The sequence below is a fragment of the Solanum lycopersicum genome, chromosome 7 (assembly GCF_036512215.1).
Source record: "Solanum lycopersicum chromosome 7, SLM_r2.1".
NCBI lineage: Eukaryota > Viridiplantae > Streptophyta > Magnoliopsida > Solanales > Solanaceae > Solanum > Solanum lycopersicum.
In genome coordinates this window covers 22,797,477-22,817,336 of record NC_090806.1, presented here as the reverse complement: position 1 = coordinate 22,817,336, position 19,860 = coordinate 22,797,477, and the positions used below count along the sequence as shown (strand labels likewise).

At 31.6% G+C, this 19,860-nt stretch overlaps 1 protein-coding gene across 1 annotated transcript in view; it reads right to left on the bottom strand.

The window, feature by feature from the left end:
• Window positions 1-5,346: 5,346 nt before the first annotated feature.
• LOC138337365 (protein app1-like) overlaps window positions 5,347-19,860 on the bottom strand; it is a 37,469-nt gene continuing 22,955 nt past the window's right edge. The window contains exons 2-4 of the mRNA XM_069287275.1: window positions 6,261-6,410; window positions 5,736-6,212; window positions 5,347-5,628 (exon numbers count right to left, since the gene is read on the bottom strand). Coding sequence (XP_069143376.1) covers window positions 5,347-5,628; window positions 5,736-6,212; window positions 6,261-6,410 — 909 coding nt within the window. The remainder of the gene's footprint in view (window positions 5,629-5,735; window positions 6,213-6,260; window positions 6,411-19,860) is intronic.

The window sequence follows — 19,860 nt, the reverse complement described above, 5'->3', positions numbered from 1 at the left end:
ATTGAATCAAGCAAGAATTTTCCCAAAGCTTTGTTGTTTTCCTCTTCTTCTCGATCGTTTCTCTCTCTCTCTTCTTGTTCTTTCTATTTTCTTATTCAAACCCTCTTTCTTTTACCCTAATTAGTATATAATTAAGAATAAAAGATGGCAATAATACCTCACTAATTAACTTAGGGTTACCTCTTTTAACCCCCAAGAATTTGAGTTATTAATATAAACCCACAAAATCTATAATTAAGGAAGGACTAGTCCAAAAACGTCCCTTAAAACGTGTAAGGAAATCCGATTCTGCCTGGGATTTGCGCAACCTGTGACGGGCCGTCGTGCCTGCGACGGTCCGTCCTGCAGGTCGTCGCAGAGTTCAGAGACCCAAATTTCCACCAAGGGTCTGTGACGGTCCGTCACACCTGTGACGGTCCGTCCTGCCATTCCGTCACAAAGTTCAGAGAGTCGATTTTTAGTACCCAATTTCAGATTTTCTAAGTGTTTTGAAACGAGACCCTGCGACAGTCCGTCGTGCCCATGACGGATCGTCGTTTGGTCCGTTGCCTCAGCCTGTTTTTCCAGAATTGAAGTTTGTTGCTCAAAACGACTAAACAGGTCGTTACATACCGCATTTAAAGACTACACATATGCATACTTTATCATATCATATACCTTCATATTTTGGCTTAATCATAAATTCATATTCATGTAGAGTAATCACCTTAGGAGTTTTTCTATCAAGGTAAATATGTGTAATGTATTGGCAAAGTCCCATACCTTTGCCGACACTAGTACACCTATCAAGTCATCCTAGTTAAAATGCATATCATGTTTGTAGACACGTAATTTTTGACCGAATTTAAGTTTTATACATTTTTTAGAGCTTAAATATTTTTTATAAATATGTTGACTTTTATCTTATTTTATTAAGTTTATTTTTAAAAGATATGAAAAGCACAAAAAATTAGAATAACACCTTAAGATATATTTTTATTTATTCATTCAAAGTTTTAATAAATTAGTGATTTTAATTTTTTATATATTTTTATCTAGCTATTTAATTCTTATTAATTATAATTATTATTATTTTATAACAAAAAAAATTTAAAAGAAATTAACCTACCCATTATCCCACCCCACTTCACCATTTCTCTCCACTCACCCCACATTTCACTCCACTAATTCAACTCTTCCATACACAAGTACATACATTTACATAAATATATATACATTAATAAGGGAAAGAGGAGAAGAAGAAGAAAAAATGTAGTACAAAGGAAAAAAGAAAGAAAAAATTTTAGAAATCCAAAGAGAGAAAAAAAATCAGCAAAAGGGAGGAATAAAAAAAATCAGCAAAAGAGAGGAAAAGAAAAACAAAAAAGAAAATTTTTCACCTTTTTTTTAAGGAACACACGCACAAAAAGAAAAATCTCAAAAATAGTGGAATTCTATGCTTCAAATTCGTCGTCCTTATCGAGGTATTTTCTTTGTGAATTAATTTTCACAAAAGGTAACTCTTGATCTTTATTACATTATTTTGTTTCAGAATTATGCAAGATATGATTTCAATGATATAAAGTGTTTTAAATTTATGTATGGTTAATTTGTACATTATGATATGAAATAGATTGAGATTTTATGTTATTATATTTAGAGTAAAATTTATAGACTATGTATTTATTCTTGTCTGCTCTAAGATTTCCTTTAATCTCGTTCTTTATTAAAATTCGAAACTTAATATTCTACAATATGTTGTTAGTAATAATTAGATCAAATTTAGATCTTATTTATTAAGTTACTTTTTCACTTTGTCTATTTAATAGAACTGTATTTATTTATTTTTAAAAAAGAGAATGATAAAAATAAAAATAAAATAAATCAAACCTACACTATCTTTACATTTCTTTTAATGCAATTTTTTTTTAAAAAAATAATCAATTAATTGATTCATGATGAAAGAATAAAAAATAAAAATTTAAATAAAAGGAAAAGACATAAAAGAAATTTATAAAACATAAAAGTATAAAAATAAGAAGGAGAAAATATAATAGAAAAATAAAGTAAAGTATAAGAAGAAAGAGAAACAAAAAAATGAAAAACAATATAAAAGTGACCCAAAATGTACAAAGTAAATAAATAAATAAATTGATTTTAATTACTGGGTTCTTTTCATTTTAATGACTAAAATAAGAAAATGTAGAAAATTATATGAAAATGTGTATTATTTTAATATATTTTTATCTTATGTTCTTAATAATATATTGTTCATTTTCTTTTAGAAAAATAAAACTAAGATAATGTATCATTTAGACTTATGATAATGATAATACTAATAAAATATTAAGATCCAAAAAACATTAAACTAATTTTTGACTTTAAATACAAACAAATAAACTACCTACTAATAAATATGACAATTTTACAAAGTAATTTAAAATAAATCAAAGAAAGCGGGACATAAGTAAATTGTTAGATAATAAACATAATATATTGAAAATTAAGTCAAGTCATATAAAAGTCAATAAAGTGACCGTGCTAGAACCACGGGATCGAGGGGTGCCTAATACCTTCCCTTCGGTCAACAGAATTCCTTACTCGATTTTTGATTTCGCAGACCATAAAATAACGAGTCAACTTCCTTTTGATTAGGGATGTAAATAAGGTGACTTGGAACACCGTAACTCAATTTCAAGTGGCGGCTCTGAAAGAAATAAAATAATCCCTTTTTATAATGTCACTTAAATTGGAAAAACCCCTGCGCCACTGCGCGAAAAAGGGGTGTGACAGATGACGACTCCGCTGGAGAATAACTAGAATTCAAGCTTGTAACTATTGGCTTGTATATGACTGTTATTAATTTTATTGTGTTTGTTATATTGATGTTTTATGTATTTGCTTGTTTACCGCTATATATTGTTTGAATTTCAATATAAATTGTCTTTTATAAACACCAATCTGAGTTTTCTGAGATACTTTATTCGGAGATGCGATTACGCTCCCGAACCATGAGATACCAGAGATACGACAATGCTCCTGGAAGGATTCTATAGTAAAACATCTTAGGATGGGAAGGATAAACAGTGAGGTCGAAAAGCCCTGCTACCGGTAAACTGTTCCTTTTCAATTTGAGTTGTCCACTCGTTTTATAGACAGTCTAGACACTCATTCCATTAGTTTGCTAAACTTAGTAAACCAGGTGTCAAACATTTATTGTCCTTAATAGGATTCACTTTATTTGTTGCATATGTTTTTTTTTTATAAATTTAATGTGGCTCAACATTGGGTTCAAGTGTATGTGTTATATGTTACAAAAATACTATTTGAATGCCGATCAACGTTTGAATAATAAGTAAACTAAAAAAAAAATTTTTCCTCAAAAGTAATAAATATAGCAATTATTTATAAAATCTCAGAAGTTTAATATTTGTATTTTTACAACAACATGAGAAAAATAAAAATAGTTTTCGAAAGGTAGAATACATATTTTTTTAAGAAATAAATAAAAAAGGTAAATTTAACAAACTATGCACACCTATTTCTCAACTCGATGTGATACGTAGGCAATCCTCCTCGAGTTCGGTGATATTTTAAAAAAATAATTAAAAAATAGAAGTATTTACTATAAAAAATAATGTTACGTTTACAATCTTGTGAAACTACGTTTGACGTGATTCTTGCTTTATACAAGATACGTAGGCAACCTTATTTTGAGGTTCGGTCCAACCAAAAAAAAAATCTAAAGAGTCCTCGCTACAAAAATTGGGGAAAAAATTGATTCTTCTTAATTTTATTTTTTTAACAATATTTGACTTGGCTGGTACCAAAATTCTTACAATTGTGCATAAGAAAAATAATAAACTGTTAAACTATTTGACAATACAAACTAACTTTGTTGTGACCTATAGAATTCATTTGGTATCTCTTGATATATTTATGTTATACTTAAGAAACTATTTTTCTTAAAGTCAAGGTTAAAACAAATTCAACCTCATTGTTTCCTGTGCATTGTGTGGTGAGATTTAGATAAAATTCAATGGAATGACTTTTGATCTAGAACTTGGCCTAAATGTTTGTTAAAGTGAAATTGTGAGTATCATTTAACTTAGGGAATGATTATAGGCTTTCTTTGAACCGATTGTGCATTTCAAGCATACCAAATGACATTTATCCATAAGACTCCCATTTTGTGCCTGAAACATTTTTATTTGAATAACCAACACTTCACATGTATCATTTTTAGAGCATAAATGCACTATTTTCTGGATCTCACCTCCATGTTTGTATTATCAATTAGATAAACAGCGCCGAGACCTAAGTTGGATATCAAAGTGAAAAGAACAAGTATGTGCAAGTTCAAGCAAAATGACAAAAAAACTATAATAGAAAATGAAAGGAGAGAAAAAAAATGAATGGGAAAAAGATTTCAAAAAAAAATATTAAAAAAAATATTGAATGTTGTGCAAATTTTAAGGAGGAAATAATCATTTTACCCAAATGAATGTCCTACGTTTTTTCAAGCCTACATTACAAGCCAATAATAAGTCCTATTTGATCCCATTTTGTGTGTTCTCACATCAATGGATACTTACATAAGGGCCAAGCATATGGTATCTCAATCTCATACATTGAATATCTTTCCGAGTGTGAGTGACTTTGATAAAAAAAGTACTAAAATCGGAACACTTCTATTGTGCGAAGAAGGACTTCATTTATTGCGAGGGCACTTGAAACATGAAGATATGAATGACTTTATCCCTTCACTTAGTCCATATCAATTCAGGTAATCACTTAAGTATGTTTGAGATAACATTTGAAATTATAGTGATTACTCAAAGTTGACCTCAAATTTGTCTGAAAGTAGTTGAAAATGACTCATATGCATCATGCTAATTGTTGGTATTAACTAAAGTCAAAACATTGTTAACCATGAATTGATTAATTCTCAAACTATGTCTTTTGTAGAAAAAATCAAGATAAAAAAATAATAATTTTAGATCTTTATGAGCTACGTCTGACTTGATTCTTGCTATACAACATACGTAGGAAGTCTAACAATGGGCTCGGTCTCAAGAAATAAAATCTTATATCCATCAATGATAAAAAATGGACCATCTTTTTCAAAAAAATAATAAATAAAAAATGATTAATTAAAAAGACTTTCAAAATTCATCAATTTAAAAATTGAGCATAGTTTTATTGGTTAAAAAAAAATACACTACCATTTCTAGAAAGCAAACACGCTATCATTATTAATTTCTAGGGAACAAACTCCCTAATTGCATATTGTCTTGCATTTCTTTTGAGAATATGTATTTCTCATTAATGCTACTAGTAATTTATAAAAATGTTTTCTAGTACAAACTAGACTAGAAATAAAAAATGTCTTGGTGATTCTAAATGATGATTTTGTTTAATAAGATATTCTTTAATATAAGATTTAGAATTAGTAGGATCCTCCTGGATAATGACACTAAAAGGACCCCCCTGGATAATGGGATTAGCAGGACCCTCTTTGATAATGGGATTAGCAGGACCCTCCTTGATAATGGGACTAGCAGTATCCTCGTGGATAATGGAATTAGCAGGACCCTCCTGGATAATGGCACTAGCAGGACCCTCTTGGATAATGGGATTACCAGGACCCTCTTGGATAATGGGATTAGTAGGACCCTCCTGGATAATGGGACTAGCAGGACTCTCCTGGATAATGGGATTAGCAGGACCCTCCTGGGTAATGGGACTAGTAGGACCCTCCTGGATAATGGGTTAGCAGGACCCTCCTGGATAATAGGACTATTAGCAGGATCCTCCTGGATAATGGGATTAGCAGGACCCTTCTGGATGATGGGACTATTAGCAGGACCCTCCTTGATAATGGGATTAGCAGGACCCTCCTGGATAATGGGATTAGCAGGACCCTCCTGGATAATGGGATTTGCAAGACCCTCCTGGATAATGGGACTAGCAGCACCCTCCTGGATAATGAGATTAGCAAGACCCTCTTGGATAATGAGACTATTAGCAGGACCCTTCTGGATAATGGGATTAGCAGGACCCTCCTTGATGATGAGACTATTAGCAGGACCCTCCTGGATAATGGGACTATTAGCAGGACCCTCCTGAATAATGGGACTAGCAGGACCCTCTTGGATAATGGGACTAGCAGGATTTTCCTGGATAATGGGACTAGCAGGACCCTCCTGGATAATGTGACTAGTAGGACCCTCCTGGATAATGTGACTATTAGCAGCTCCCTCCTAGATAATGGGACTAACAGGACCCTTCTGAATTATGGGACTAGTAGGACCCCCCTGTATAATATGATTAGCAGGACCCTTCTGGATAATGGGACTATTAGCAGGACCCTCCTGGATAATTGGACTATTAGCAGGACTCTCCTGGATAATGGGATTAGCAGGACCCTCCTAGATTATGGGATTAACAGGACCCTCCTGGATAATGGGACTAGCAGGACCCTCTTGGATAATGCAACTAGAAGGACCCTACACGTGACCAGATTCCCTTATAACTTGGGATATGTAGGCTGTACAAAACAAGGACTCGGTCACTTAAATTTTGGTCTTTCAAATAAGAGTTTGATCAAAACTTTTCACTTTGTCTACTTCTTTGTCCGAAAACTCTTCGTGTTTCGAGTCAAAGAAGGGCAAACTATAGACACGTTATTTTGACCGAGTTTAAGTTTTATACATTTTTTAGAGCTTAAATATTTTTTATAAATATTTTGACTTTTATCTTATCTTATTAAGTTTATTTTTAAAAGAGATGAAAACCACAAAAAATTCGAATAACACTTTAAAGTATATTTTTATTTATTCATTCAAAGTTTTAATAAATTAGTGATTTTATTTTTATATATTTTTATCTAGCTATTTATTTCCTCTTAAATATTATTATTATTATTTTATAACAAAAAAAATTAAAAGAAATTAACCTACCCATTATCCCACCCCACTTCAACATTTCTCTCCACTCACCCCACATCCCACTCCACTAATTCAACTCTTCCATACACATGTACACACACTTACATAAATATATATACATTAATAAGGGAAAGAGGAGAAGAAGAAGAAAAAAGGTAGTACAAAGGAAAAGAGAAGAAGAAATTTTAGAAATCCAAAGAGAGAGAAAAATCAGCAAAAGGGAGGACTAAAATAAAATCAGCAAAAGAGAGGAAATGATAAACAAAAAAGAAAACTTTTCACCTTTTTTTAAGGAACACACGCACAAAAAGAAAAAACTCAAAAATAGTGGAATTCGAGGCTTCAAATTCGTGATCCTTATCGAGGTATTTTCTTTGTGAATTAATTTTCACAAAAGGTAACTCTTGATCTTTATTACATTATTTGGTTTGAGAATTATGCAAGATATGATTTCAATGATATAAAGTGTTTTAAATTTATGTATGCTTAACTTTTACATTATGATATGAAATAGATTGAGATTTTATGTTATTACATTTAGAGTAAAATTTATAGAACATGTATTTATTCTTGTTTGCTCTAAGGTTTCCTTTAATCTCGTTCTTTATTAAAATTCGAAACTTAATATTCTACAGTATGCTGTTAGTAATAATTAGATCAAATTTAGTTGTTATTTATTAAGTTACTTTTTCACTTTGTACATTTAATAGAACTGTATTAATTTTATTTTTAAAAAAGAGAATGATAAAAATAAAAATAAAATAAATCAAACCTACACTATCTTTACATTTCTTTTAATGTGATTTTTTTTTAAAATAATCAATTAATTGATTCATGATGAAAGAATAAAAAATAAAAATTTAAATAAAAGGAAAAGACGTAAAAGAAATTTATAAAACATAAAAATATAAAAATAAGAAGGAGAAAATATAAAAGAATAATACGGTAAAGTATAAGAAGAAAGAGAAACAAAATAAAGAAAATGAAAAACAATATTAAAGTGACCCAAAATGTACAAAGTAAATAAATAAATAAATTGATATTAATTACTGGGTTCTTTTAATTTTAATGACTAAAATAAGAAAATGTAAAACATTATATGAAAAGGTGTATTATTATAATTTATTTTTATCTTATGTTCTTAATAATATATTGTTCATTTTCTTTTAGAAAAATAAAACTAAGATAATGTATAATTTAGGCTTATGATAATGATAATACTAATAAGATATTAAGATCCAAAAAACATTAAACAACTTTTAGCCTTTAAATACAAACCAATAAACTACCTACTAATAAAATATGACAATTTTACAAAGTAATTTAAAATAAATCAAAGAAAGCGGGACATAAGTAAATTGTTAGATAACAAACATAATATATTTAAAATTAAGTCAAGTCATATAAAAGTCAATAAAGCGACCGTGCTAGAACCACGGGACCGAGGGGTGCCTAATACCTTCCCTTCGGTTAACCGAATTCCTTACTCGATTTTTGATTTCGCAGACCATAAAATAACGAGTCAACTTCCTTTTGATTAGGGATGTAAATAAGGTGACTCGGAACACCGTAACTCAATTCCAAGTGTCGACTCTGAAAGAAATAAAGTAATCCCTTTTTATCATGTCACTTAAATTGGAAAAACTCTTGCGCCGCTGCACGAAAAAGGGTGTGACAATGTTTCATGGACATATACTTTACATGCATAGTAGTAGACTTTAGTGCATATGAGAATTATCCTTTCATTAGATACCATTAACCTAAACTACTTATAAGCATGGATGAGGTTTAAGATTGTGTACATTGAACAACATGATCACATATCAAAACAATATTGAGATAGCTACCTGTAAGATAACCTGACTAGAGTCGGTTAAGGAGTCCTAACGTTCTAGCCTACTTACGCTCACTAAGAGATTGCATAACCCATCTCTATTTGGTAAGGTATATGTAGATAGGACCAAGGACTCTTGTCGTCTATATATATTTTCTTATTGCATTGTACTGTGACATCAAGATAAAGAATATCTTAACAACCATACATTGTATTCTTTATATTTTCCTCATGGTATAAGAAGCCTAGGTTCAATTAAGGGCAAACTATATTGTACTTATTTTTTTCTTCTTCCTTACAAACTATATGTTATCGCAGCATCCTCCATCGCCACCTTAGCCCTCTCTCCCACTTCACTGCACCAACTCATTGCAATATGTCACTATGTTGTTTGGAGGACACAACTCCTTCAACTAATCAAACCCTCCATCCGAGACTATAGAAAACGCGAAGGAAGAAAATATTCCAAACTCGAAATTTTCCAATGGCAAGAACCTGACATTCTTGTTAGGAGTTGGATGTCTGGAACAATGACAGAAGGGTCAATGTTCCTTATTATAGGATGCTCAACCGCAAATTAAATATAGGGTTGCTTAAGGATACTTACCTTCAAGCAAGCAAGGATGAATTTCAGTTGAAGCAACAACTTCAAACTGTGATGGTAGGGTCCAAATACGTGATGATACATCAATGAGTTTAAGGGAATTTATGATAGCCTCATATCTATAAAAAAATCTATTGGATGAAGATATCAAAGTAATTACTTCTGCTAGAGGTCTTGGAAACAAATACAAACACCCTTCACACTATCATGTTGGGTATAGCACCATACCCGACTTTTGGCCAATTTATGACCGCCCTTAGAGGGTTTGACTTGAGGGAAGAAGGAGATGAACAAACAATACAACCTACTCTTGATCCAAATGTGACCTTCATTGCACAAAAGACTCATGGAAACTCTTTCAGAGGAAGAGGAATTCAAAGAGGCAGAGGAAACAGAAGGGAATTTAAACAAAGGCGGTTTCATACACAATTACAAGGGTCTAATAAACAGAACGAGAATTCCAAGAAAAATCCTTGCCAGATTTGTGGAAAGAACAACTATTCAGCGCTCTCTTGTTTTTACAGGTGGGATTATTCTTAACAGGCACAACAGGAAGTACCACAGGCTCTCGCAGCTATGTCACTTGATAATAACCCACATAATCATCTATACATGGATTCATGTGCTACTAATCACACGGTACACTCCTCAGGTATTCTTATGAACTCATCTCTATGTAAGGGAACTGATTCAGTTATGGTAGGCAATGGTGATGAATTACCTATTACACACATTGGAGATAAAAAATATTGGAGAAAAACTTCGTTTAAAGATTGTTTTTGTTGTGCCTCAACTCAAAAGAAATCTTATCTCTGTTAGTAAATTCGTTGAAGATAATGCTTGCTCTGTTAAGTTTACCGACAAGGGTTTTGTTGTTAAGGACAAGAGAACGCGCATAGTTTTGGAAAAGGGTAATAGAAGACATGACTTGTACGCTCTGGAAGAAAGTCTACATGAAGCTTTGATAACTACGAAATAGAGAAGAACTGAGACACAGTTTGCTATCAAAGATTAGGATATCCACACTCGAGGATTCTTAATTTTTTGCATAGCAATAAGATGATTGATGTTAGGACTTGGAGTAAAAACTTTTCAGTTTGTAGTCTTCAAATGGGAAAAAGTTGTAAGCTACCTTTTCAAGTTTCTAATAAAAGAGAGCTTGCGCCATTAGCTAAAACATTGTGATTTATGGGGACCACCGATGTTGCTTCTTCTCAAGGAGTAAAATTCTATGTTATTTTGTCAATGATTAAAAACGATTTACTTGGATCTATCCCCTAAAGAATAAATATGATATTCTATCTATTTTCATGGCCTTTCATATTAATAAAAACTTAATTTTCTAAGAAATTTAAAATATTTCAATGTGATGGAGAAGGAGAATTCAACAGTTTGAATTTTATTTGTTACTTGGATCAAAATGGTATGACGAGACAAATTTCTTGTCTGCATACTCCTGAACAAAATGGAGTAGTTGAACGAAAACATAGGCACATTGTTGAGACTGGTTTGACTCTACTTTGTAATGCAAATGTACCTTTGTTTCCTTGGGTTGAAGCTTTTATGACTGTAGTGTTCCTAATCAATAGAATTCCTACATCTACATTGAATATGAAATCTTTATTCTTGAAGTTACATGGAAAGAAACCTGACTATAATGCCTTAATTTATTTGTATGTAGATGCTTTCCATATCTTAGAGGGCAGTATATAAATAAATTTTAACCCAAAACTTTTCCATGTGTGTTCATCGGTTATAGCTTAGTTCATAAAGAATATAGGTTCTATCACCCGCAAACAAGGAAAGTTTTTATCTCAAGACATGTTATTTTTTATGAAGTTATCTTACTCTATGAGTCTTCTAGAACTGGTTTGTCTGCAAATTTAGCTAGTTCATACTGTACCACGTTCTATGAGTTTCTGGAGCATCAATATGTTCACTCTTTAGTCGTTACTCCTTTAGATAACTCAACAGAGTGCTCTGTCCCTCCAACATTTGATTGTTTTCATGAATCATCCTGTATGCAGCAAATCTCCCCTGACTTGCTGCAACTAGGATCTTCAAATATGACTCCAAAATTTCCTCTCTCTGTGTCCAACTTAAGGAATCAACACCTCATGCAGTAGATACACCTGATAACCAAATGTATCGTAGTCCCAACACTTCATCCTCTTTCACACAATTAACATCAAACTCTTCATCACTTGACCAATCAGTTGATGTTCAAGTCAAATAAACACCCAAAAAATCACGATAAGACCTACCACCTGCTCACCCGAACAAAAACTCATGCCATTCCCAACCCCACATTTCATACCCTCTTTACAGCTTTTATCCAACTCGATATTGTCGAACCAAAATCACTCAAAACAGCTTTGTCTAAGCCCCACTGGTTGGCTACTATGCAAGATGAATTGAATGCTTTGAAATTAAATGAAACTTGGACATTGGTTCCGCGACAACCCGATATGAATGTTGTTTGTCTCAATGGATTTCAAGACAACACTCAAGACTAATGGTTTTGATTACGAAAGGATACAATGAAATCGATGGAGTCGACTTTGATGAAACCTTCACACTGGGAGATTAAACAACTTGATGTCAAGAACACATTCTTACATGGAGACCATAAGGAAACCGTCTACATGGAGCAACCACCGTGCTTCAAAGATCAAAATCTCCCGCACCATGTGTGTTTCCTCAAAAAGGCACTCTATGGCTTAAAACAAGCACCTAGAGAATAATTCCACAAGTTTAGCTCTTACTTCCTCCATTATGGATTTTTATGTAGTAAAGTTGATCCATCATTATTTGTGTTGCATTCATCACAAGGTACTATTTTACTACTCCTTTACGTTAATAATATTATTCTCATCGAGAGTAACTCTCCCAGTATGTCTAAGCTCATCAACGACCTTCAGTCATGTTTTGCACTGAAAGATATGGGAAGCCTTCACTACTTTTTTGGTATTGTGGTTCACCATAGCAAGTATGCCTCTGATCTTCTTAAATGCACAGACATGTAAGGCGCACGTGCTATTCAAACCTCTTTCAAACAAAAACATACTCTCTATGAATTGTCTGGTTCACAGGACATTAATGTTTTTGCATATCGAAGTGTTATCGGAGCCTTACAATACTTGACGTTCACTCATCCAGATATCTCTTATGTAGTTAACCTATTATGTCAGTTTATGCAATGCCCACAACTATACACTGGTCTGACGTCAAAGGTGTGCATAGATACATTGCTTGTATATCTACATTAGGACTCCGTGTCTCTACCAAGTCCTCTCTTAAATTGGTAGGATTTTCTGACGTACTATTTATAACTTTACATAGTGTCCTTTTCTTTTACATATGGCCTGACATACTATTTATAACTTTACATAATGGCCTTTACTTTTACATATGCCTGATATACTATTTATAACTTTACATAATGGCCTTTACTTTTAAATATGGCTTGACATACTTTTTATAACTTTCCATAAAGACCTTTACTTTTACATATGGCCTGACATACTTTTTATAACTTTATATCATCTCTTTGTCTTCCAGTTATTGGCTGTTTTTGCTTTTATTATTCCAGCTATACTTCTGGGATGTAGTTGTCTTCTCCGTCACATTTTGTGCATAGATGATCTAGCTATTTTTGGCCTACTAATTACAGTATATAGTCATCATATTTTGTGAAACCAAATATTTTCTGATAGCTCTTGTGGTAGGTGGCTGCTCTGGTTTCAGCAGGCTTAGTATCCATTGGCGTAGTTCTTCCATATCTACTATTTTTAGCTCTCTGCAATTGAAATATATCATCGTCTGATCTCGAGTGTAGTAGTTTCAAATTACGTTTCTGTTTAGATAATTATTCGATAATTCATTCAAAATGGTAGCTATCCCAATAGTTCTTTTATTTGCATAGAATTTTAGGATATTTACCCTTTGTATTTCTTCTTGTATTTCTATTTTCTCTAGGATTATCATTTCTTTGGTCAAACCTATCTTCATAACTTGTATTATAGGTTTGATTTCGTCGTATAATATTTTCGCAGTTGCTGAATAAAACTTTATATAAAATAAAGCTCCTTTAGTTATTCTTTTGTAATGTAGAAACACTTTGTATAGTTCTGGTATCTTAGCTACTTCTTCACCTGTTATCGTGTATACTGTACTTAAAAGTCCATAGTTATAGCAAGTTGCTACTAGATTTTAATTGGTACGTGGTTTTGCTATGAGTTTATTATATCCCTGTAAGTGTTGAATTATATAATCTTCATTTGGATTTTGGGTATTTTTAGCTCTGGGTTTAGATTCAAAAAGGTTTGGATTTTGTGTATATTTTCTTTAAACGTCCTGGTGATATGGTTATATATTTGTTTGTGTGAATCCAAACTGGTTTTGTAGGTATTTACTTGTGGGGGAACAAATACATCTTTTGGGTGTATTCAGGAAGGTATGGTCTGGAGAATAGTTTATTCATATTGGTATTTGTATATTTTGTCTTACCGTCTTCTTTTTTTGTAGTTGATCCTCCTATAGATGTGCTACCTGTAGCTGTATTTAACATTTTGTTATGGGTTTTACCTGTGTATTATCTGTTCTCACAATAAATTTATTGTAAACAATATATGGTTCAGATGCTAATAAACATTTATATAATGCAAATAATTTTTTTCTATTTATTTACCATTTTAATTGTGTTACTGTACAGGATCCTGAGTAATATCTACAATAATGTTCTATTTTTTCTTTGTCATATTTATATTTAGGACTTCTCCATAACTGTGATTGCTCAAATCCGTTTCAACAATATAAGTAAATAATTTATTTTCATCTGGAAAATATAGTTTTGGTAGTTTTTTACATAAGTTTTTGATATGTCTTATATGTTCTTTATTTCTATTGTCTAAATGATATTCGACATCTTTCTTAAGTTTTTTTGTAATGGTTTTAAATGCTCTGCTAATTTTGGTATGTATTCCCTCACTTGGCTTACGATTCCTAGAAAGGATTGTAATTTCTTTTTTGTATCTATATTTTCATCAAGGGTAATTATTTTCTGTACTATGTGGGTTTGCATTTTTATCCAATTTTTATCTATTTGTATTCCTAGAAATTCTATCTGAGGTTTCATAATTTCTGCTTTTTTTTCTTAGGTTTATGCCAGAATGTTCTGTTATGTGTATAAATTTTTCTAATAATCTGACATGTTCATCTTGTGTTTTTTGAATATAACAATATATCATCTATATAGACAATGCAATTTTCTAATTGATTAAAGTAATTGTCTATGAAATGTTGGTATCTACCTGGTGCATTTTTATATCCAAGTGGTAGAACATTCCATTCATAAAATTCTTGTGGTACAGTAAATGCCGTTAATTCTTTAGATTCTTCTTCTAGTTTTAGATGGTAAAATCCTGATTTGCAGTCAAACTTACTAAAGTAATTATATCCTTGTATTTGTCTAATTTTTAATAATTTATTAGGTATTGGGTAGTTATATGTTTTTATTTTTTTTCATTTAGATTACGATAATCTATGACCATCCTACTTTTACCCCGTTTTTGTTCACTATGTTTGTTCACAATAAATGTTGGGCTCGTGTGTTTACTATTGGTTTCTTGTATGTAGTTATTATTTAGTAGTTCATTTATATGCATCTTAAATTATATTAAATCATTAACATTGTATTTTAAGGATCTTTGTTTTATTATGCTAGTTTCATCAATTAACTCAATTTTTATTTTTGTTTCATGTTTTTCCCATCCTTGTAGTGGGGTTTCATTGTACAATACATCTAGCTTGTCTTGTATTGCTTTAACTTTATCTATTGCAAAGATAATAATTTCTAACTGTGTTGTTTGTTTTTGCTTATATTTTCCAATTTTTGCGTAATTTTTTCACTTCCTTTGATCCATTCTGTGGATTTACGTCGTTTGTTATTTACTCTTTTTGCTCCTACTTTATGTTTGCATGGGGTGGTGAACCACCAGTGTGTTCTTGTTATTATATGTGGGTATAATTTATCTAAGAATGACATTCCTAATAAAATTATCTTTTGTTGTGAACTCAAAATTATAGATTTCTCCTATCGTTAGTATTTTATCCTATATTTGTATTTTTATATTTTTTGCTTTATACGTAATCATACTTTCTTCGTTATTAAATCCTATTACCACCATAGGTTTTTTTAATTGTTTCCATTTACCTTCTAGTAAACAATTATACTTACATATATTTGCTTCTGCTCCTGTATCTATCATTGGTGTATAATATCTGTCGTAATATTCTTCTACAATAATCTTTGCAAGTATATAGATTTTCATTATTGATTTTGTTATTTTGATGATTATCTTCTTATTTTGATAAGTTATAGTTAATTTTTCATTTTCTATATTATATGGTTTAAATTTCTCTAGCCATTTTATCTCTAAGGTAATGTTTTGATTTCCTTGGTAAATTTTAAATTGAATTATTAAGGGTATTTCTCCTGTAATTATTTCCTTTTATGTCATTTTCTCATTTGTTCATATTTCTCTAGGTAGTTCAGGGAAAATTGTCATGTTTTTATGATTTCTGTTTCTGGTATTAATTCTCTTGTTATATAATTTTCTTCTTGTCCTATATTTATTAAAATTTGGTATTTTCTTTGGTCCATTATTCCGGTTATGTAGTAATGGTATAGCGTTATTTCGTTTGTGTTTAGTAGTATGTTTTGTGGGAGTATATAGTTTCTTTTAGATGTACTCATTCTTGATGATGTAGCTCTTGTTAGTATATTTGGTATGCTTGAAGTACCGAATCTTTCTTTTACTATTTCTAGGTCTTCTTCTATGTCAATTTCTTTATAACTGTAGTCGTTATTATCTATTACAGTGACTATCCTTTCAAATGGATTTTCTATTTTTATTTTATTAATCTTATTTTTTTGCCGCTATTTTGTGTTTTGTTGTCAATAAATATAAATTTTTACATCTTGCTGTGAATATCTTACTTCCTGATGCTAATTCAATGCCGGACATTTTGTAGTATAGAACTAATGATTTATCTATATTTCGATCTGTTAATGCTACTTAATAGTTAACACTTATTATGAATTTAAATTTTTGTTCTATTAAGTTTTATTTTACTGCACTAATTATGCTTTTTTCTATAGGTTGTATAATTCTATCGTCTGTTAGGTATATTTCAATAGGAGTATCTATTCCTTCTATAAAACATGTTTTTATTAGTATTTCTGTTCCTCCTAAATGTACATATTTTATTGGTGTCTTGGTTATTATATCTTTTATATGTTTGTTTATTATTCTTTTATTTATTATTGGTATTTGTTCCTTTCCTTTTGTATATTTACAATCTATGATGTGTTCCTTTTGACTAACTATATAGTATTCATCTTTTTGCTTTCTGAACCAATTTCTTATGGTTGGTATCTCAAGTACTTTTTCAAGACTTAAGTCTAGTTCTTTTCCTTTTATTTGTTCAAATATTGTAATATCAAATATGATTTTTTGTTCCGATGATTCTTTGTTTTGATAATTTTGTTTTGATATTATTTGTATATCTTCTTCAGACATTAGATTTCTTCTTCGGTTATTTCTTCATCTATTTCTAAGCTTAGGTCGTTGTCTAATAGTTCGTATATGATGTCATTTTCACATAATTCATAGTCTAAGTAATCTAATTGCATGTATTCTTCATTGTCTATTAATATTTCTGCTATTTATTTTTTCTTTGGATTTTTTGGTAGTCTGCAATCTTTAGCAATGTGTCCTAACTTTCCACAGTTGTAACAAGTACATTCTGATGGTTTCTTTTTTGGCTTATATGGTCCTTATGTTTTATAATTTTTTACATAATATCTTTGGCGTGGTCTCCTGTATTTATATTTAGTTCCATATTTTTTATATCGTCTATGTCGTCATTTTTTATAATATTTTTCTATACAGCCAAATTGTGGGGCTGTTTTATTTTTGCAGCATTTTAAGTTTTTGAGTAATACTTTTTCCATTTTTATTTCGATTTTGTGTTTTCACATAGTTGTATAAACCAATGTTGTAAGAATTTTATTCTTGCTCCTAGGGTATCTGTTACTCCTTCATTATTCAAATCTTTAACTTAGTTGTCCAAATATGCTGACTTTTTGGTGTCCAATACTAGAGATGAAATGAGTCGTTTTGTTATGGGAATGTCTAATGATCCTGTGGAAATGACGACATGGAAATTTCTCATTTGATGGTGCATGGTCAAAAATTTGAGGCGAGTAGGGTTAAGAGAAAGAATAGGGATGCTAAGAGGTCATGGTCATTTGAAGGAGTTACTTCTAATGGTAAGTTAGAAAATCAAGATAAGCCTAAGTTCAAGAAGATATTCTACGACCAAGTTCCTACTAAATTTCCCAAGGCTATCAATGATAGGGTGTCTAACCCTAGCTACCAAGGTGAAGGAGTGTAAATTCACCAAGTGAGAAACCTAGTTGTACAAAATGTGGTAACAAGCATATGGGTGAATATTTAGTGGGAACATATAATTTCTTTGGTTATGAAAAGGGTGGTCATAAGGTTAGAGATTTTCCCATGCATAAGGCTAGAGAAAAGGAGAGTAACCATGAACAAGCAAGCGGTCCTAGTTCCGATGCTCCTAATAAGAACCACTACTATGCTCTCCTCTCTAAAGGTTATCATGAGGATGCTCCTGATGTCGTCACGGGCATATTTTTAAACTGTTCTCCATTAATGTCTATGGTTTAGTAGATCTTGGTGCAACTTTATCATTCGTAACCAATTAGTATCTAAAAAGTTTAATGTTCTACCCAATGATTCGAATGAACCTTTTTTCACATCCGCGAATAGCCCCTAGACATAACCAGCATTGTCGGTCTTTTTGAGGACTAGGACTATCCTCTTAGCTTCCATCATTACATTCATAAGTTAAAATTATCGAAAAATTTAAAACTTTGGATCACTTCTACTCAGAGGTTTACATAGACCTCTACGTACGTATAGTATATGTATATTAACTATACATTGACCCTTTGTATATGAAGATTACTTTCTTATACTTTTATTGCACATTAGTATATATAAAATATAACATAGTCATAATAGTCGTCTCATCTGATAACCATCTAATAAAAGTGTAAGAACTTGGGCATAATCCATACATCAAATTAAGAATGCCTTACATGGGCTACATAATGTTTCATACTAAATGGAAAAGAAAGAAACATAGAAGTCTTAAACTCAAAACAACTCCATTAGCTAGATAGTGGCATCGCCCTCGGAAAGTGAGGACCTACCTTACTTGGATGATCAAGAGATCCAAGTGCTCTTCAAGTAGTCTTCAGAAGCACTTCAACGACCGCAACCTAAAATGTTGGGGAAAAGGGAGAAATTAGGTTAGTACACCACTTGTAATAAGTATGAGAACATATGCACATATACTTTGAAAACATGCTAAGAAAGGAGACATTTCAATAAGCATGCACTTTTCCTTAAAAACCTTTATGCACACTCAATAAGGCCATGCCAATCAATAAGACATGTTCATTAAGTCACATGCATGTACATCACAAGAACAACAACTTCAAGTCTAGTAAAGTAAACATGCATAGCATATAGTTGAACACATAGCCAAATGACTCTATCATCAAGTCATAATAGTAACAAGCATGTATAAGAGTACATTTAAACTTAACTAAAGCAACATAATTACCCATTAACATCTATCAAATAAACAAGTGCAATAACCAATCAAAGCCCTAAAACCTTACTCAATAGAGTAACCAACAAGAATCATGACTAACTTCCTACATTACATACCATAACTTTTAAGAGTACATAGCATAAATCTTTAACAATAATGACCAACACATATTCATAAGTGACACCAATCAACATATAGTATCAACAATGTGCAAGTTAATCATATACATGTCATATAGGATTATAAGAATTTTCATACATTAGAACATCCTACTAAGACTTCCCTCAAGGCTAACAAGTTCAATGTTTAGGAAGTCCCATATCCATACCTAGACTAAGCTAGACCCTTTAAGTTATCTTTAGTAAAGTTCATTCCTTTAGTTCATTTTACCTTTTGGGAACCTCTTGCCCTAGACATAGACCATATGAGCTTATGTGAAATCTGGTGTCATGGAACCCTACACCGAAAGAAGGCAGACTACTTGCCAAGGTAGTACCAAAACATGAACATAGCAACTACGTGGATCCACTAGATAGTATTCCTATGGGGCAACATAGTTCAAGAACTAGGAGATATAGTTGGGATCCTCTTTATGCTACACGAATTATAGTCTCCAATCTCAAGAGTACATTAGTGATCCCACATTCCCTATGTGGGAAGGGACACTCCTCACTCTAGTTCACTCGGTGCTAAGCTAGAGTCCCTTTTGAAATGTATTTAATGTCATTAATAATCATCATAGATTAATGTAGGTCATAGGGTCTAATCCATTGCATAATCAT